The sequence below is a fragment of the Dromiciops gliroides genome, chromosome 2 (assembly GCF_019393635.1).
Source record: "Dromiciops gliroides isolate mDroGli1 chromosome 2, mDroGli1.pri, whole genome shotgun sequence".
Taxonomy (NCBI): Eukaryota; Metazoa; Chordata; class Mammalia; order Microbiotheria; family Microbiotheriidae; genus Dromiciops; species Dromiciops gliroides.
In genome coordinates, this window is record NC_057862.1 from 645,649,214 (window position 1) to 645,670,189 (window position 20,976).

A 20,976-nucleotide genomic window follows, 5' to 3' on the forward strand; every position below is an offset into this window, starting at 1 on the left:
CTCCTCACAGACAAAGTTTCCAAACCACTGCACCCCGCCCTCCCACCTTTCCTTCTTTACTCTTCTAGGATGAATTTAACAGTCATTAAACACAGATGTTTAAACACATAGAGAAGAACAAAAACAAGAAGTGATTGTGAAACTTTTTTTTTAATATACTTTTTGTTTTTGAAAATTATACATTGGGGGCAGCTAGGTGGCTCAGTGGATAAAGCATGGGCCCTGGATTCAGGAGGACCTGAGTTCAAATCCGGCCTCAGACACTTTGCACTTACTAGCAGTGTGACCTTGGGCAAGTCACTTAACCCTCATTGCCCTACCAAAAAAAAAAAGTATACATTAAATTTAACAAGATAGTAACCAGACAAATCCTGTTTCTTAGTATCTTCTTCCTGAACTTGTTTATATTTGGATATCTGCTTATTTTAATGATTATCTTTCCTTTTCCTTCTTCTTCCTTTACCCATCCTTCCCTCTGTCTTCCTTTCTCTTTTCTTTCTTCTTTTCTGTCCCTCTCTGCCTTTCCTTCCCTCCCTCCCTCTCTTTCTTCTTCCTCTCTCCATTCCTTCCTCCCTCCCTCCCTTCCTTCCTTCTTCTCATTTAATCCCCAAATCACTTCTTTCTCACAGTTTCACCCTGGTACCTGGAGAACCAAGTAGCTTCACCAGGCCTCACTCCTACAACCTTCACAGATACTTGGCCCTCTCCCATAGATCATCTTCCGCTGAGAGATCTTTCCAGTTCTCTGTCACCTCCTGAAGTGACATCCTAGACAATGCATCATTATCTTACTTTTCATTTGTTCCCTGGTTGGTCTTCCCACTATCGCTGTCTTTTCTGTTTCTCTTTACAAGGCCATCATTCCCCAACTGAAACCTTCTGCTGAGGTCTTTATTTGGTGGTGGTGGCTTCACCATAGTCTGGGCCTTAGGCCAGAACCTCTCTGGACAGGCTGGGGCTGGGTGGGATGATGTCCAGCGGCCAGGACAGTCATGACTTGGTGAACCATCCTGACAAGTATACATATAACTTCTCTTGTTCATTAGGACATCCAGCCCATGTTTTATGAGTGTTGAGGGTCCTAAGTTGGTGGGCTCCCTGTGACTCCCTGTGAATCCTTCTCCACCTTTATAATCTCTGCATGGGTTGGGAGCCTTGGGGGCCAGGAAGGAGGCCCTATCACTTACAATTTCCACAGAGTGTTTTATTCTCCCCCCTGCCCCCAACCCCTTCAGACCTTGGTCAGGTGACTGGTCTGTGGATGCAGGAGGCAGGCAGGGAGGACTTGGGCCTGGCTAGCTCTGGGGCCTTAGAGGTGCCAGGAAAGGAGTAAGAGGAACAAAGACACTGGAATCAAAGCGTAAAGGCTGCGTGTACTGTTTTGCATTTTAACAATGATTCTTCCAGGAATATCACATGCTCAGGAACTAATTTTAGCCAAAGATCATTTCCCAGCTGGGTGAGCTGCTCAAAGGCAGGATTCTGAAGATGAGCAGTGTGGCACAGGGCTGCCACCAGAACCCTCCTGCAGGGGCTCTCACGAGCACCCTCCCCAGGCGCCGTGACCAGCGCCCTCCCTCAGGGGCCAGGCTCTACAGGGCTTCCCGGGCTGGGAGCTTGAGGGTGCACTGACCACCCTGAGGGGCACTGTAGCACCTGTGGCACACCAGGGCTAAGCAGCAGGTTTAAAGATAAAGGCCACAGTGAGCGGCCACCCCTTCCTCTCCTGCCCCCTGAAATTTGGCAGGGGCCATGGCACGTGTGACTAGGAGGGCAGCGATGGAGAAGTGGCAACATACTCGGTGCTCTCAGATCCTGAACAGATGGCATGGGGCTGGGGAGAGGCAAATGGATTGGCTAATATGTGGGTTTAGATATCCCTGCATTGCTGGAGATGGATTTGCTGCAGCGAAGGCTTGGCTGGGCATAGGAGGGGAGAGCAGGGAGCTAGAGGAGTATTGCTGGGAACTAGCAGGTGTTTCTGGGGTCCCTTGTGACCCCAGGATGGATGAAATAAGAGGAAAGAGGACCCCAAAAGTAAGAGAATAAACTTCAAGGTCAGTCTATTTCCCACATTTCCTATGGGCTTAGCCATTGGGTGGGTGGGGTAGAGAAGGAAGAGGAGACGGGCTGTGGATGGCATCAGGACCAGCCTCCTGTGCACCTGTTAGAATGGCCCATTCACTTTGCAAACCATTCATTCACTTTGCAAACCAGGTTCAATCCATTTATCAGCCCACAAGTAGAGGGAGGCAGGAGGAAGGGGCACACTGGAGAAAGACAACGAGAGAGGCCCTGGGGTATAATAAGGGAGCAGCGGACTTCTAGAATCAAAGCAGATAGGCTGTATCCCACCTCTGCCACCCACTGTCTGCATGGCCTTGGGTGAGTCACTCCCCTTCTCTTGGCTAAAGTTTCCCCATCTCAGAAATAAGGTGGTTGAATTAGATGATCTTTAAGGTGCCTTTCAACCATAAAAGCCCTGACCATGAGCTGGAACACTGATTTATCAGTTAGTCACTCAACATTTATTAAGAGCCTACTGTGGGGGGGGCAGCTAGGTGGTGCAGTGGATAAAGCACCGGCCCTGGAGTCAGGAGGACCTGAGTTCAAATCTGGCCTCCGACACTTGACACTTACTAGCTGTGTGACCCTGGGCAAGTCACTTAACCCTCATTGCCCAGCAAGGAAAAAAAAAAGAGGCTACTGTGTACCAGGCATGGTGCTAAGTGCTAAGGATACACACGCATGCGCACGCGCACACACACACACACACTGACCCCAAATGGGGTCACAGAGAGTTGGACATGACTGAAAGGACTGAACAACAAAAAACCCCTTGTCCCTCAGTTGGAAATCCTTTCCTCCTATCTTGTCTGAGGAGGTCCTAATGATCCTTAACCTTCCTTGACATTCTAATGGTCACCTTCCAACTTTTCCTTTTCTAGGACAAATAACCCCAGTTCTTTCATCTTCACTCAGAGAACCTTCTACCATCTTCTTTTTCTCCTTCATAGTTTTCCTCTGTGTCCCCCAAGTTCTGAAGCCCAGAATGGAAGCATCCTCTAGTAAGGATTTGAGTGTGCTAAGTCAGCGGGTAGTTATAGAAACTCTCCTTTTAGGTCTTCACCCCCTGCCTCATCAATGGCAGTCCTGCATCACTGATTCATGCTCAGCTTCGGCCCACCATAACACTAAGGCCCTTTTCAGTATTACTCCAATCTAGCCAGCCATTCTCAATGACCCATTTCTACATTCACGCCCATCCTGCCCACATACCCAGGAGTGACCTGGGGAAAGAGGAGATCCCAGGTAAGTTGGCCAAAGCATGGGCCAGTTTTAAGATTGAACATCCATTCCTGCACCAGAGGTGATGTAATCTTGTGGTCTTGAAGGGAGTCAAGTCTTTGTATTGTAACTAACTAGCTGTGTGATCTTGGCCAAGTCATGTGACTTAATAGATTTCCAGTTAGGAGAGATCTTGGGCATCAAGGTCCCATCCCATCATTTTGAAGATGAGGAAACTGGAGGCTGGAGATATTAAATCACTTGTTCAAGGTCACATGGGTCACAGATGTCAGAGCCAGGATTAAATCTACATGCTCTGACTATAAATCCAATATTCATTCCTAGTATACCACTTTGCACCTCAGTTTCCTCATCTGTGACATGGACATGATAATACTTGATCTGCTTCTCTCACAGCACTAATTGAAGGGTCAGGGCAGCTAGGTGGCACAGTGGATAAAGCACCGGCCTTGGATTCAGGAGGACCCGAGTTCAAATCCGGGCTCAGACTCTTGACACTTACTAGCTGTGTGACCTTGAGCAAGTCACTTAACCCTCATTGCCCCCCACACACACACAAAATTTAAATGAAAAAAAAAAAGCTGCAGAGACACAGCAGCGGTCACTAATTGAAGGGTCAAATGAATAAGGCAAATGGATAAGTAATTTGAAGACTTGAAAGATGTCATACCAACTTTAAGTATTTTTTATCTCTTTCTCCTTTTCTGTTAATAATTGTTGGGGTCAGAGAGGGTGAACCATGGCTGTGGATGTCACTGATAATTCATCATTGTTTGGAGCTCAGGCAAGAGGCCCCAGCATAGTGAAAGGGGCAGGGGAGAAGGCCATCATGTGATGTTAGGGCATTTAATAGGGGGAGACCGACCAGTAGGTTGTCTCTAAAATCTTGCCCTGATGTCACCCTAGCAGGCTCCATGTGACTCACTCTTCTTTGCCCCATTCCACCCTTGCTTCCAGCCCTGTGCAAGCCCTCACCCTCTGAGTCCTTATGAGGCAAGATTGCCTCAGTATTCTCTGGGTAACCTTGACCTTGTGTTTCTTCTTCGTGTCTTCCTCTATCAAGGACTTGAATGTCAGAGGCCAAAGCGTCAGAATTCCAGCGATGATATCGAGGTGATCTCCACAGGGACTCCCTTGCAACAGGAGAGTCCTGAGCTGTACCGGAAAGGCACAACCCCTTCCGACCTCACCCCCGACGACAGCCCTCTCCAGAGCTTCCCTGCCAGCCCCTCCATCACGCCACCGCCAGTCCCGGCCTCCCGAAACAAGAGCGCCCACTTCTCCCGGCAGATCTCCGTGGATGAAGAGCGTGGCGGGGAGATCCAGATGTTGCTGGAGGGCCGGGGTGGGGACTACCTAAGACCTAACAGCTGGAGCGAGGAGAAGGTAGGGGGGTCGAGAGGGGTGCGGAGCGGCGCACTGCGGAGCTGCCAGCCCGGGGACGAGTACCGAGGCCGCAGCTCGGGGCACAAGCACCCGTCGTCCTCGTCGGCGTCGGGGAACCACAAGGCCCGGGAGAGGTGGGCGGATTCCCCCACCCCATTCTCATGGACTTCCCATCACCGATCCAACAACCACAGCTCAGGAAACCCCAAGCTGTTGGAGTTGGACGAGAAGCTAAGCAACTACGAGATGGAGATGAAGCCGCTCATGAGGATGGATTCGTATATGCAAGAGGTGCACACCCAAAAAAGACACTACAGTAAAGCCGGGGCCTGCCGGAGCTTGGTGGAGGATCACCGCTCCGACGACCGGGCCTTCGGGGTGCAGAGACTGAGGTCCAAGGCCCAGAACAAGGAGAATTTCAGGCCATCGTCTTCTGCTGAGCCCACAGTGCAAAAACTGGAAAATCTAAGGCTCGGGGACAAAGCCGAGCCCCGGCTACTGAGATGGGACTTAACCTTTTCCCCACCCCAGAAATCCTTACCTGTTGCACTAGAATCTGATGAGGAAAATGGGAATGAGCTGAAGTCCAGTACGGTAAGTGAGTACAGCATGTCTCTCTTTCTTCAGCTCAGGGGAAGAGCCAGGCCAAGGGGGAGCTCTCCAGATGGTGGAAGTCTTCCCCAGAGGATCGTGGATTTAAAAGGAGAAGGGACCTCAGAGGACATCTTGGCCAAACCCCTCATTTTACAGATGAGAACACTGAGGCCCAGGGAGGGGAAGTGATTTGCCCAAGGTCACACAGGTAGTAAGGATCAGAGACAGGATTTAAACCCAGGTCTTTGGACTCCAGATCTAATGTTGTTGTTTTTTCCCACTTTACCACATTGGTCTCTCCATTAACACAGTCTTAGGTTTGGAGTTCCCCAATAGATGTCCCTCTCAGTGGCCTAACCAGGATTTCTGGCTACCTTCATCATCCCCAGGCACACTTCCTAATGTGTGATCCATCAAGTCTCCTCCTTCCCCACTCTGCTGGAGGTATGCCGAATTTGTGAGACAGAGTGAGAAGGGTAGAGGTAAAGGAATTACATAAAGAATGCTGACCCAGTGTGTAGAAAGCAAATTGTTTTCACCAGGAAGCTGCTGAACTGCCCAGTGGGCAATTAAATCTTTATTAGGCACCTGCTGTATACAGAACCCTGTGCTAGTGAATTGGGGAGATTCAAAATTTGGATAAGATACAGTTCCTGCCTTCATTCAATTTAATTCAACAATCAATCAATAAACATTTATTAAGAAATCTAATAAAAACCTATATGTCAGGTCTTGTGCTAAATGGCAAGTATATACAAAGACAAAAAAAAAATAAATGAAATGGTCCCTGCCCTCAAGAAGCCAACATTTTATTGAGGGAGACAACATCTACATATATAATGTAGTTCAAGAAGGTAATTTAAGAAGGGGAGGGCACTAGCAGTTAAGAAGGATCAGCTAGTCAGGCAATAAACATTTATTAAGTACCTACTATATGCCAGGCACTGTGGCTAAATTCTGGGAATGCAAAGAAAGGCAAAAGACAGCTCCTGCCCTCAAGGGGCTTACGATCTAATGGGGGCAGGGTAGAAGATGACACATGAAAAAAATCTGAAGGGCAGAATGTTCAGGGGAATGAAGCATGATGAAGTCTAGGAGGGCAGCCAGGTGGGAAATGAGGAGATGGTTGCCCCCAGTGCTCTCAGGTTCTGGGAAGAGCTCTCCACTATTCACCCTTCACTCTCTCCAATCAGGAGACATCTTAACCCTGTACTGAAGAGGTATGAGTCACAGGGATGATATGATCTTGTGGGAAGATGGGAGAAGGCTAGGAAGCCTTATTATGTAGAAGATAGTGTTTGAGCTGGCTCTTGAGGATCGTAAGGGATTTTGTGAGGCTGAGGTGAGGAGGGGAGTGCACTCTAGGCACAGGGGATGGCCACAGCAAAGCCATAGATAGAAGAGATGGAATTGTCTGTGTGAGGAGCCCCAGGAAGGCCAAGCACTTATTAAGCATCAGACCAAAATGGAATACCCACTGCCCTCGAGGGGATTGCATTTTACTGGGCGTAGGGATAACACACTCACACATAGAAATTGGGGTGGCATTAGCAGTAGTGGGAAGCAGGAGAGCCCCACTATAGGAGGTAGCTCTTGAGAGCTGAGCCCGGAGAGTAGCAAGGGGATTCAAGAGGTAGAGGTGGGGAGGGGAGCTCATGGAGCTTAGAGTCCAATGGATATGGAGAATCCTCAAAAAGAACTGAGGCATTGTGGTCTGGTGGAATGAGCCCTGGACTTGGAGTCAGAGCACCTGGGTCCAGACCCTGCCCCTGATACTTCCTACCCATGTGGCTATGGGCAAATTGCTTAGTTTCTCTGAACCTCAGGTTCCTCATCTGTGAAATGGGGAATAATAATACTTGCACTACTTACCTCTCAGGCTTGTGCTGAAAGCACTTCACAAACCTTAGAACCCCATAGAAATGGGAGCTATACTTCTCAAGTGTTCAGAGGATGCAAGGATACATTTGCCGTGGCCCTCCATGGGGCTCAGAGAGAGACCAAAGGTAAGTGGGATGGTTTGCACTTCAATTGGAGAAATGAGGAGGTGGGATGGCTTACCCATTGGTATAGATAGTCTTGAAGGTAGTGGGATGGTTTTTGTGTTTCAGCTGAAGCAATGAGGAAGAGGTGGGATGGCTTACTCATGGGTATAGTCTTTAGGTAGTAGGATGGTTTGCATTTCAGTTGGAGAAATAAAGAGGTGGGATGGCTTATCTACTGGTATAGTCTCAAAAGGTAGTAGAATGGTTCATATACTACCCGAAGTGGGAATGGCATTTAACCACATCTTGTTCCCTGCACCCTCCCCAGGTTCAAGCACTAGTCCAATAAAACACATCAGGATGTGGTCCCTGGATCAAAAATAATAGTAACTGGCATTTATGTAGTGCATTATGGTCTGCCCAGCACTATATCCACCTCACCTTATTTGACCCTTACAACAGCATTGTGAAACAGAATGTGACATGTCATTATCCCCATTTTACAGATAAGGAGCCTAAGGCTCATACTTGCTTTTTATTGGGAGAGAAGGGAATGAGAGAAGGGCTCAGGTTCTCAGACCAGATACTCCAATTGCAGCTGCCAGAGAGAGCTTCCCCATTAGTTCCTTGGGCACATAACAAGGACCTATAGCTAATGTTCACCTGCAAACCCACAGCTTGACAGCAAGATTTGTTTGATCCAGTTGCAGGACTTCCAAGGCTCAGAGAGAATAAGTTACTTGCTCAGAATCACACCACAAATAAGTCTCAGAGGCAGGATTTGAACTTGGGTCTTCCTGAATCCAAATCCAGCACTCTACCTACACTGAATGCCAGGTTCTGAAGAGCAGGAATGGTGACCTTCATATGTTCTGGCTTCTGCCTCTCTATGTTATCATCCCCTACACCATGGTTACCTACAAATTCATACTCCTATTTATCCAGAATATCCAGAATCCAGAATTTAATCCAGCATAAGAAATGGAATATTCTGGTTGGCCAAATATTTTGGTTAACTGAGAGATCACATGTGGATCGCCACTTTAGAATAACTGCTCGTGATCAGTACAGAATATTTTGGGGCTCCAGGATGACCATTAGTTATCAAAGAATCCTAGACCTCTGGCTGGAAGCGACCTTAGAGGTCATTTAGTCCAACCACCTCATTTTGCTGATGAGGAAATTGAGGCCCCTACAAGTTAAGTGACTTTGCCAAGGTCACTCAGAAATGGGATTTTTATCCCTCAGTCCTCCAGAGCCAATACTCTTTCTAAGAACATTGTACAGGGGATGGATGTCGTTTTGGAAGAGGGCAGAAATTTTCAGTCTTTGGGGGAATTATGAGCTTTTCTGGTCATTTGGATTCTAGATTCTGTAAAAATGACATCTGATCATTTACCAGAAGATTATTAAGCTTTACCATTCACCACATCATAGCCCACTTAGGTCTACACCCGAGCTGAAGCTGGGTCTCCTGATTTCACACTCAGGACTAGGATTAGTGATTCATTTCCCCTCCATGTCTCAGACCCGCTTCAGGTAAAACAAGCTTGCTGTGATTCCATGAATCTGTTACACTCCCACCTCCTCGGCCATCCAGGTCACACACCAGAAAAGAACCTGACCCTGGGTCCTGGTAGCACATTCAAAGGGTAGAATGAGAGTTTTCAGCTAACAAGAAACCTCTCTTTGCAGATCCCCTTCTTGTGGTCCCGTGGCTCCTTGGGTCTTATCCCTCTCTTGTGTGTCATGAGACACTAAGTGGCTGCAGTCAGAAAGACTGGAGTTTAAATTCGGCCTCAGGCATTTACTAATAGAGTGACCCTGGGCAAGTCACTTAACCTTCTGTCTGCCTCAGTTTCCTCATCTGTAAAATGGGGATAATAATAGCACCTACCTCCCTGGGTTGTTGTGAAGATCAAATGAGACACTTTGCATGAAGTGTTTTGTAAGCCTTAAAGTCCTATGTAAATGCTAGCTATTAGTACCATTATAATATGATGCATTATATTATACAATTATTTATAATAATATATTATAATGAATAATTGTATTATCATAGTATTATGAATATCATTATTAGTAACCATGGTGTTCTTATTGGGCTTTGTCCCCTGTAACCCATCTGAAATACATTTGCATTCTTTCAATAGATGGCGAGGTATGGAATCAGGAAGACCTGAGTTCAAATCCTGCCACAGACTTATACTAGCTATGTAATCCTGGACCAGTTCCTTAACCTCTTTTGGTCCTCAGTTTCCTTATCTGTAAAATGAGGCTACAATAGGACCAACTTTACAGGGTTATTATATAAAATGCTTTTCAACCCTTCAAGAACTATTGAAATCTTAGTTGTTGTTTTATCAGCAGGATACTTCCATATCCCGATGGGAAAGTTTTCTTTTTTTCTCTATCTCTCAATTTCTCTCTGTCTCTGTTTGTCTCTTTGTGAGATTTTTCTTCTTCTTCTCCTTCCCCTTCTTCTCCTTCTCCTTCTTCTTCTTCTTCTTCTTCTTCTTCTTCTTCTTCTTCTTCTTCTTCTTCTTCTCCTTCTCCTGCTTCTTCTCCTTCTCCTGCTTCTCCTTCTTCTCCTTCTCCTGCTTCTCCTTCTCCTGCTTCTTCTCCTTTTTCTTCTTCTCCTGCTTCTTCTCCTTTTTCTTCTTCTCCTGCTTCTTCTCCTTCTTCTCCTGCTTCTTCTCCTTCTCCTGCTTCTTTTCCTTCTTCTCCTTCTCCTGCTTCTCCTTCTTCTCCTCCTTCTTCTCCTCCTGCTTCTTCTCCTTTTTCTTCTTCTCCTGCTTCTTCTCCTTCTTCTCCTGCTTCTTCTCCTTCTTCTCCTGCTTCTTCTCCTTCTCCTGCTTCTTTTCCTTCTTCTCCTTCTCCTGCTTCTCCTTCTTCTCCTCCTTCTTCTCCTTCTCCTGCTTCTTCTCCTTTTTCTCCTGCTTCTTCTCCTCCTCCTTCTCCTTCTTCTCCTTCTTCTTCTTCTCCTTCCTCTCTCTCTCTCTCTCTCGCTCTCTCTCTCTAAGTCTCTGGGAGGCCATCTGGGGGAATGAACATGTCTCATCTTCACAGAGAAGGTGCTGCATCCATGAGATTTGTCCTGTCGAAAAGCAGGCCTATTTTTGCTCCTACCTGAAGTCTCTGTGCCCATCTGTCATTCTTGCCAGTTGGCTGATTCTTAAAATATTCCTGCCCTCCCCATATACTTACACACAAAGATGCAGTTGCCCCCTTCCCATCCCCCTCTCTGCCGGCTGGGACCAAAATACCAGCTTCCACTTACAACTTTATTTTCCTCATCGAAGCAGCTAGGATATATATGTCCGTGAAGTCGTGTGTCTGTGTGGCTATTTTCAGACAAGCCCGATGATGGGCAGGGTGAAGGATGGAGAAATATGTTCTCTGTTTGGATGTTGAAGAGCTTCTTGAATTCTTTAGGTCACTAAGATATAGATGAGATTATTAAGGAGGGAAAATAGAATGTGGGGATCAAGGGAAGGCAGAGGTAGCCCTAAATCCGTCAATAAGCATGGAGTAAGTGCCTACTATGTGTCAGGCACTGAGCTATGCTTTGAGAATATAAAGAAAGGCAAGAAACAGTTCCCACCCTCAAGGGCTCACAATCTAATAGGAGAAAACAGGAATGGGAAAGATTTTTGGAAGTGGAGGGAGGAGAGAGAGGGTGTGGTGAAGTTCTTCAGCCAAATGAGAAATGATGAGGTGGCTGCCCTGGGCCCCCTTTTTAGTTGGAAGATCAGGGAGGAGCTCACCACCCCCTGTAACCAGAGAGAGAGAAGTGCCCCCAGAGTAGGGGGCAGGAACTGAGGAAACATGAGTTTTAGAGTTGATGTCATCATGCATGAAGTTGAGGCAATGATGAAATCCAATATGGCAGCCAGGGTCAGATGGTTGTGGATCAGAGGACCAGGAAGTTTTCTCTTCTGACACGCCTCCCTCACAGAGGGCACGACTTAGGGTCAAAGACATTCCATTTAAGGTGCCGATCCCCACGCAGAACAGCGTTTGATATAGAGAATTGGGAATATTTGCGTCGAGATGATAATTGAACCCATGGGAACAAATGAGAATAACAAGGAGAGAATATAGAGGGAGAAGAAAAGGCCAGGACAAGGCAGCCCTGAGCTCTCTCTCCCAGGGTACGGTGCCTCCTGGGAATCTCTAGCCTAGTGTCTTATGGACATCCCACATTAGAATGTTCAAAACCAAACTCACCACCTTCCCCCTATAAACCAACCAACCCTCCTCCAAACTTTTCTGTTTCTGTTGAGAACAAGACCATTGGCCCAAGGCTCCAGGTTCAAGCCTCAGAGCAGCCTTTGGCTCCTCTTTCTCCCTCACTCTCCATAGGCTGTCCATCACCATATCCCGTCAATTGCCCTGCCACACCATCTGGCAAGCATTCAGTTCCCTACACTTAGACAGCCACCCACTTAGTCCTTTACACCTCTTCCTCAATTATTGTAATAATAGCCTTTGTAATTTTTAAAATCATATTTATAAAACTATTATAATTATTTATGAGATTTATCTTCATTATATAATCAATACATCTATAATTCCCTGCCCCCCACATCTGTCTGTCTCTTTTAGAACACTGTGCCTGATACTTCTTGGCTCCATTCTTCCCCTCCCCTTGTCTTTCTTTCTTTTCTTTTTTTTTGTCTTTATTTCTATACATGTTATCTCCTCTGGTAGATTATAAGCACCTTGAGGGCAGGAGCCATTTAATCTCTGTCAATGGATCCCCAGAACCAAGGACAGAGTCTCCCACATGAACATCTCGGGCAGAGTTGCAGTCTCAAAAGTGCGTGTAAACTGGTGTGTATTTGTTGAGAGGGGATAATCCCAAAGAGTGTGTGAAGATTCCTATTCGGATGTCTCAGTTGACACTTGATGGTTGAGAAGAGGCAACAACGTTTAAAAGACAGATACCGGTGTTATCTCATGTAGTTAGTCCTCACAACCACCCTGCGATGTAGGGGCTCTTGTTACCCCCATTTTACAGATGAGGAAACTGAGTCTGAGAGGGTGATGTGTGCATTGGCACAGGGTCAAAAATTCGCGTGACCAGGAGGATCCTGGGTGTTTTACTAGAGCATTCAGATAGGTGTTCGTATGCTCCACTCTACAGGGCTGCAGCATCCTTTATTACTGCCCTCCTCGGAGGAGGGCTGGGGCTAAAGTATTCCCTTCCATTAGGGCGGGGCTCACCTCCAGTAGCCTCCCAGAGAGGGCTGTGGCCCCACCCCCTCCCAATCCCGATGCGGTCACGTGGAGTTTCTGCAGACAAATAACTCTTTCCCCCGCCAGGCCAGGTTCTCCCCGACCACCCCCACCCCCTCCCCGGGAGCATTATCACAGGCCTGAGACCCCGTTTGTGAGCTCTGCTACTGCCAGCCGGGGCAGGCTGAAAGCATCCTACGCCCACGTCCCTCCGTGCCTTGTTTTCCCCAAATGAACGCCCAGGGGTGTTAACCTAACAATTAGGTGTCCTGGCCGGGCTGTTGCTCAGTAGCTTTCTTCTTTACTCTTTTAATGCATGTGACCCTGGGGAATGGTGCTTGGGGAGTCCCCAAGGAACTCTCCTGTGCGGTTTCCATGACACACACAACAAAGGCACGGCCTTGTTATCAGTTATCATCACCCAGGCTAGCTCAGCCTCCCATCCTGGTGCGGATGGTCCCCAGCACGTCCAGCGGCCCTGTTTTATTACAAACAGTATCCAGCCAGGCGTCTGGTGATGGAATGAAGGACACGATTTTACCCAGCTCTCTGCATAGCACCTGAAGGGGGTTCCCATTTCCAGAGAACATGGGTCGACTGTGGTTAGAATCCACGCCCTTCATCCTGTCCAGGCATCTAAGATTGAACTGGTTGGGCAAGCCCCTCCTGTCTATACAATTTTATAGCCTTTCTCAAATAATTCCTCAGGTCCGCTAAGTGATTGGCACGTCTGTTGGAGAGCTAGGTGTTAGCACATCTGTTAGACTCAGTGGATAGAGCACCAGGCATGGATTCGGGAAGACCCAGGTTCAAATACAGCCTCAGACACTCACCAGCTGTGTGACGCTGGGCAAGTCACCTTTAAAAAAACTGCCTCGGTTTCCCCATCTGTAAAATAGATATAATAATTGTACCTACCTACCTCCCAGGGTTGTTTTAAGGATCAATGAGATAATTTTAAAGGTTTTAGCACAATGCCTGGCACATAGGAAGTGCTATATTAATGTTCTCTCTTTCTTTTTCTTTCTTTCTTTCTTAACTCCTTTCTCTGTTTCTTTTCCTCCTCCTCCTCTTCCCCCTCCCCCCCCTCCCTCCTCCTCCCCCCCCCCCTCCTCCTCCTCCCCCCCTCCTCCTCCTCCCCCCCTCCTCCTCCTCCTCCTCTTCCTCCTGCTCCTTCTTCATCATCATTATTATTAGCAGGCATGGGGCAGTCTGAAAAGTGTTTGTCTGAGATGATAATAATAGCCAATGCTTATATAGCCCTTTAAGGTTTGCAAAGTATTTTACAAATATCTCATTTGATCCTCATAACAACCAAGGGATTATTATCCCCATTTTATGGAAGAGGAAGCTAAGGCTGAGAGAGGTTACTTTGCCTCAGAGTCAAAGAACTAGTAAAGTGACTGAGGTAGAACTTAGGGTTTCCTGACCCCAACTACAATACCCTAGCCACTTAACCACCTCCCTGGGCTTGGGAAGGGAGGAAGCAGGAGGGGTTCACTTTCCTGCCTGGCCCCTCCCCCAGGCATGTGCAGTAACCAATCAAGAACGCAACCTCAGTTTGGTCCACACAGCCGCGCCCCGCCCCCCCCCCCCCCCGTGGGCTGTGAGGACATTCTCACCTGTGGAAAACCAGAAAGACTCAGGTGAGGGGATGATTTAGAGGAAGCGGGTGGGCCCAGAATATTTCTCCATCCATTTCTAGCCCAGCCCCCATTTAAAAGGGAAACTGAATGGTTTCCTAATCCCAGATCCATTCAATGTTCCACTAACCATGAGAAGCTGTGTTTGCTCTGTGTCTCCGTCCTCTCCACCAGATCTCAAAAGTCTTCTTTCAACACGTATTTATCAAACCCCCCAAATGTGTGAGGCTTTGTGTGAAGCATTATGGGGGATACAAAGGAAGATTGAGATGAGGTGCAGCTTATCACCTATTTAAAGGAACATGGTTCAGGTGCACAAAAAGGTCATTAGGAGGTAAAAATAAAAGATCAATGTGTATGGAATCAGAAGATCTGGGTTCAGATACTAACTCTGATTCTCACAACTTTCAGTGATCTTGGGTAAATCCTTTTTCTTCTCTGGACCTGTTTCCTACTTTGTAAAGTAAAGGGTTGAACAAAATGATCTATAAGTTCTCTTCCGGCTCACGATCCTATAAGATAGTATCCAATTAGTCACCAAATGAGTCACAGACGGTGTGTGCTATGTATCCAGGAGGAGAAAACTAGCTCCGTAGGCTAGCTCTAAGACAGTCATGTAAGTGATGACCTTGAGTTAGACCTCTGAGGGATGAGTAGGACTTGGACAGGCAGAAAAAGGGGAATGTGATGCACAAAAGTGCAGAGAGAGGAAATTATTAAGTTTGATTCAAGCAGATTTGCACAGGGGAGTGGTGAGAGGGTAGATTAGACTAAAGGGATGGTTTAGGGTCAGATTATAGAGGGCTTTGAAAGCAAAAGTTTGGGGTTTGCCTTAGGCAGTAGGAGTCACTGAAGGTTGAGCCAAAGAGTTGTGATAAAAACCATGTTTGGGGAAGATTAATCTGGCATGTGAGGTCATGTCTAACTCTCTGGGAGCCTATTTGGGGTTTTCTTGGCAAAGATACTGGGGTGGTTTGCCTTTTCTTTCTCCAGCTCATCTGACAGATGAGGAAACTGAAGCAAACAGGGTGAAGTGACTTGCCCAGGGTCATACAGCTAGTAAGTGGCTGAGGATGGATTTGAACTCAAGTCTTCATCACTCCAGGCCTGGTACTCTATTCACTATTCACTCAGTCACCAATCCAGCAGTGGCGGTATACAAAGTGACTACCAAACTAATGGACATGGGAGAGGATCCTGGAAGTAGGGAGAACAATTAAGGGATTCTGGTAGTAATGTTGGTAAATGACTTGCCCAAAATTAACTAAGCATGGGAGGCAGAATTTGAACCCAGCTTCTATTTCGGAATCCAGATCTCTTTCCATTATCCTCATTATGTCACTGACATTGGCAGAACCTAAGTTATTGCATCTGCAAAATGGGGCTGATAATGACTCCCCAGAGATGCTGTCCTAGAGAAAAAAAATAGGGACTTAGGAGGCTGTGGCTCTGATCATTTGTCTTCCTATTTCCTATCCTTGGTGTTAGAAAGGGAGTACGTTGGAAACTGACTGCCCATAGTCTAGATGGTCCCATTCATCTCTGTCTTTGTCTGTCTAGTCTGTCTGTCTCTGTGTCTCTGTCCGTGTCTGTGTGTGTGTGTGTGTGTGTCCTTCTCTTCCCCCACCCCTCTGCAGCATCTGCTCAGTGGGAGCCAGAGAACTGATAGGATGATTCGTGCTCCTCTGCCCCTCACTCACAATCAGAGGGAGAAAGCTTTGGTTCAGTGGTTTTTCCCTACCAGGGGCTCCAGACTTAGGCCACAATCCTTGAGGCCTGAGGACCGTTGGCTTTGGGGTTAGGATGAGTGTTTGTGCCAAAACCAGCCGGTGACTTTGGTATAGAACATCGCCAGTGCTTTGAGAACTGCCCTGGCAACTCCAGCTCCCCCAGAAAAGGATCAGCTGTGCTCGACAGCCACTGGGCTTCTGGGGAACCTGGCTCATAACCAGTCAAGTCAGAACAATGGCTATGGACATTGAATTAGTGCTTTTAAATATGCAAATTGATTGATATACATTATGTCCATTGCATCTCACCATCATCTTGCTGCCTTATTATCCCCATTTTATGGATAAGGAAACTGAGGCTCCAGAGGTTGAATGACTAGGCCAGAGCTGTTCACCTGGTTCTTGAGTGTCAGTGATAGGCTTCTTCCCATTCTCAAGTACATCAACCAATCCACTGCAGCCTTCAAGACACTTATTACGTATTTATTACTTTAGAGAAAAGAGTTGCCTAGGTATCAGGGCTGGACTGAAAATCAGGACATTCCAGTGACATGACTTGCCAGGGAACCCATTTCTCTGGATGGGTCAGAGATCTCTGGCTGCTGTTCTGGAGATAGCACGGAGACATCTCCCTTCTTTGACAGTGAGCAATAACTTCTCAGAAAGAGGCTTCGTCCAGTTTCTGGCTGTCTCACTTACCATGTGACCCTGAGCAAATCACTTCCCCCCCACCTTGTAACCTCAGTTTTCTCACTTGCTAAATGGGAATAACAACTTCCCTTTTGGGCACTATTATGAATGATATTGGGGAAGGAAGGGAAGGCTTGGGGGCCTTAGTTTTGGAATAGGGAACTTTCTAATTTGGGGACTAGAGGCTTCCACTGAAAAGAGTAAAAGGAAATTTGTGTCTCAGGAGATTCATGTAGAGGGGAGGGAGGAAATGAGCATTGATTAAGTGCCAGATGTGGGCAACGCCCTGTGCACTTTGCAGATATTATCTCAGGTGACATTTAGATGGAGCTATACTATTTACAACATGTTTTCCATGCCTTGTCTCGTTTGATGAATGAATATAAATGATGAATGAATGATAAAGCCTTTATTGAGTACTTACTGTGTGCCAGGCAATATACTAGGCACTGGGGATACAAATACAAGAAGGAAGGAAGCAAGCATTTATTAGGTACCTACTTTGGATCAGGTACTGTATGAAGTGGTAGAGATACAAGTACAAGAAAGAAGGAAACAACCCACTATGTGCCAGACACTAAGAAGTGTGGATACAAAAATATTAAGAAAGTGAACACGCATTTATGAAGCACTTGCTATATGCCAGGCATTGTATTAAGTTCTGGAGAGACAAATACAAGAGAGAAAGAGACAATCTACTATGTGCCAGGCACCAAACTAAGCACCAGAGATACAAATATGAGGAGGGGACCAAATATTCATTAAGTACCTACTGTGTGCTAGGCACTTAAAAATATCATCTCAGTTAATTCTCACAATAACCCTGGGAGAAGGTGCCATCTTTACTCCTGTTTTACAAATGGGAAAACTGAAGACAGAGGTTAAGTGGCTTGTCCAAAGTCACACAGCTATTGTGTCTAAGGCTTGATTTGAACTCAGAGCTTCTGGACTCCAGGCCCAGTGCTCTGTCCACTGTCTCTAGACAGTCTCTGCCCTCAAGTACCTTAAATTCTAATAGGGGAAGACAACACATGAGGGGGAATTAGCAGGGAGATAGTGTACAAGTGCGCTTATCCCCATTTCACAGATGGAGAAATTGGAGAGGAGAGAGAAGCCGAGTGACTTTCCTGGGGCCACCCACTTATATATATGGAGCAGACACCCAGTAGCCAAATGTAAACCAGTTATTCAGAAAAGCCTCTTGTCAACTCAGGTGTCACCAGCGTCCACGGAGGCCACCGCTCTGCCCAAGTCCTTGAAAAGTGACCCTGGAGTCAGAGGTCCCAGCCTCCAGCCCTCCCTCTGTGGGATCTAGAGCAAACAGTCTCTGGGTCCCAGAATCCCCAGCACAACAGCTATCATTGTGACAATGTGACCTTGTTTGTGCCGCTCTCCCCACCACCAATCTCCCTGGGCCTAATCCTTATCCCCTGGCCTTTTATTAAGCTATTTCTGTCTCCCTGGGTCTCAGGCACCTGGAAAGCAAGCAGGCTCCAAACTCAGGGCCCTTCCAGCTCTGGGGAAGGGCAGGAGGCCTATGGCTTTTCCTCAGCGGGGGTCCTGTTCCCCTAGGTTGGGGCAGGTCGGCTTCCAGTGTGAGAACCCACAGAAGCCACAAGAGCTGCCCCGCAATGTTCTTCCACCTTCACAGAGGAGTTTAAAATGCTTGGAGATGACCAGGAAGAGCCTGCTCAGAATTGCTGAGTTTGGTTCCTACCCAGGAGGTGGGGGGAGGGCTGGGGAGTCAGTATCTTAAAAAGGGTCCTGGAACGCAAGCAGACAGAGCCACATTTACCAATCCAGGCCGGCTACCTGGCTGCTGGAAGAGATTCTGAGGAATCCTTCCCTGTGGTTGGCTCCCCTGACCTTGTTGCTATGCGACCACGTAAGCCTCTCCACCGAGCTCCGAGGCTTGGGAGACAGCTCTCCCCACCCTCCCCCTCCTCTTTCTTCCCTCCGTCACCCCCCATGCCCCAAGTGAACTGAGTCAGTGAGCTCCAGAGGAGGAGATAGGGCCAGTGTGGAGGCTTCTTTAAAATAGATCACAGGGATGAGACAGAGACAGATGGAAAATGCTGCCCAGCTACATGGCTTCTGCTGCAGAGCTCACGGCCCTGGGCAGAAGAGAGCTGGAGCCAGGCTGGGAGAAACCTTGAGCCCCTTCAGTTTAGGCCAGGTACAGTGATAATACCAAGAACATTCTTCATCAGAGCTCAGACACCCACCTGGCTCAGGCAGAATAAAGCTGGAGCCAGGCCAGGAGATTCTCAAACCCCTTCAGTCTAGACTGAGCATAGTGATACCTAGAACATTCTTCATCAGAGCCCAGAACTCCCCCAGGCTCAGGCAGAATAAAGCTGGAGCCAGGCTGGGAGATTTTAGAACCCTTCAGTCTAGGCCAAGTATAGTGATACCTAGAACATTCTTCATTGGAGCTCAGATCCCAGGCAGAAGAGAGTTGGAGCCAATCTGGGAGATTTCAAAGCCCTTTCACACCTGATAAGATAGAATAATACACAGAACATTCCTCATGAAGAGGCCTGAACCTATTCTGCCACTCAGGGCCCCCACCTTGCAGACTGAGGCTTAACTTGGAGCATACTCTAATCTTTCATTTATGTCTGGTCAAAATATCCATCTGTCTGTCTACCTGCCTGCCTATCTGTCTGTATATCATCTATTATCCATCCATCCACCCACCCCCCACCTACCTACCTATCTAGTATAATTTTGTTTAAACAAAACAAAAACAAAAAATTCTGTTTGAAATAGAACAGTCAAAATAGAAGCCAGCTAAATAGACACAGGTAAATAGTGACCCTGTGCCTCAGTTTACCCGTTTTTCTCTGCAGGGCTGGGGAAGGGACTGGAAGGAATACTCAGGTCTCTCACTCTCCCTGGAAGCTGAACCGGGCCCGCAGCTCAGGGTGTGCCTGTCCTTTGCTGCAGCCTGCACACACCGAGCTCTCCTGGTTTTGATTCAAGGAGATATGGGGGTCAGTCTCTTCCAGTCGAGAGAAGCTCTGAAACGCCCACCTGACAACTTGGTCCTAAGATGCCTAGCCAGGCCCTTCTCCCTTACTGATCCAGGAAACCTCTAGCCTGAGTTCATGTGGCAGGTCCTTCACTCAGTTCTTCTGGGGAGAGCAGGCAGGGGCCACAGAAGCATTCTGGCTCTGCCCTTCCCTCCATCTCCTCCTCCTCCTCTCCCCGCCCCCCAATCCCCTCTGTCGTTAGCATTCTTGTCCAATGCAGTCCACTCTGCCGCCCAGACTGGCTGGAGAGGCTGGGGTGTGTGAGCAGGGCTGCGGCTCCCAAGGAAGCTCACTGCAGGTCTCCCATCACACTGAGGTGCGGCGGCGACACTGATTGGCTTCAGACAAATTTTGCCCAACAACAGCAACTGTGGATGAGGAGAGGCTGCTATTAGAAATCCCTGGGCTGGAGGGAGCCGTGACAAAAAGAGGATTGGGAGTGGGGAGGGGTGAGGGGAGAGGCCCAGAGCCAAACTGCTCTCGTGTCCAAGGGCTGAGCATTTAGATGATCTAAGCTGGGATTCAGCATTCCAGGATTTAGGGAAGAAGCTGAAGAAAATGCCAAATAGCGCAAAGAGAGAGATAGAGAGACAGAGACACAGAGAGAAGAGGAGAGGAGAGAGAAAGACACAGAGAGAAGTATACAGACATAATGGGGGAGGGAGACAGAGACACACAGAGACAGACAGCTACACACACACACACACACCCCTTATCTTAATACCTTAGTTTTAACTTGCAAAGCACTCCTAATAGCCAGTATTAACATAGTGAATCTTTACAAATATCATCTCATTTGATCCTCACAGCAATGCTAGGAGGTAGATGCTATTATCACCCACCCATCTTCCCATTTTACAGATGCGGAAAACAGTGGTCACACAGCTAGTAAGTGACTGGGATCAGATTTGAACTCAGTAGATTTACTGCACCAGATAAAGCCCTAAATCTGAGAGAGTAAGGAAATTCAGTCATTCAGTCATTTTTTAGTTGTGTCTGATTCTCCACGAGCCCATTTGGGGTTTTCTTGGCAGAGATACTGGAGTGGTTTGCCATTTCCTTCTCCAGCTCATTTGACAGATGAGAAAACTGAGACAGACAAGGTTAAGTGACTTGCCCAGAGTCACTTAGCTAGCAAATCTCAGAAGTCAGATTTGATTTCACAAAGATGAGTGTTCCTGACTCCAGGTCTGACACTCTATCCACTGTGCCACCTAGCTGCTATAGAATCAGGAAGACCTGAGTTCAAATCCCGCCTCAGACATTTACCAGCTGTGTTACCCAGAGCAAGTCACCTCTGTCTGCCTTAGTTTCCTCAACCATAAAATGGGAGAGATAGCAGCTATCTCCTAGCATTGCTGTG

General features: G+C 47.4%; 1 protein-coding gene across 1 annotated transcript in view; it reads left to right on the forward strand.

Annotated features, from left to right (window-relative positions):
* JPH3 (junctophilin 3) overlaps positions 1-20,976 on the forward strand; it is a 202,057-nt gene that overhangs the window by 171,834 nt on the left and 9,247 nt on the right. The window contains 2 exon segments of the mRNA XM_043982421.1: positions 4,373-5,289; positions 7,169-7,295. Coding sequence (XP_043838356.1) covers positions 4,373-5,289; positions 7,169-7,295 — 1,044 coding nt within the window.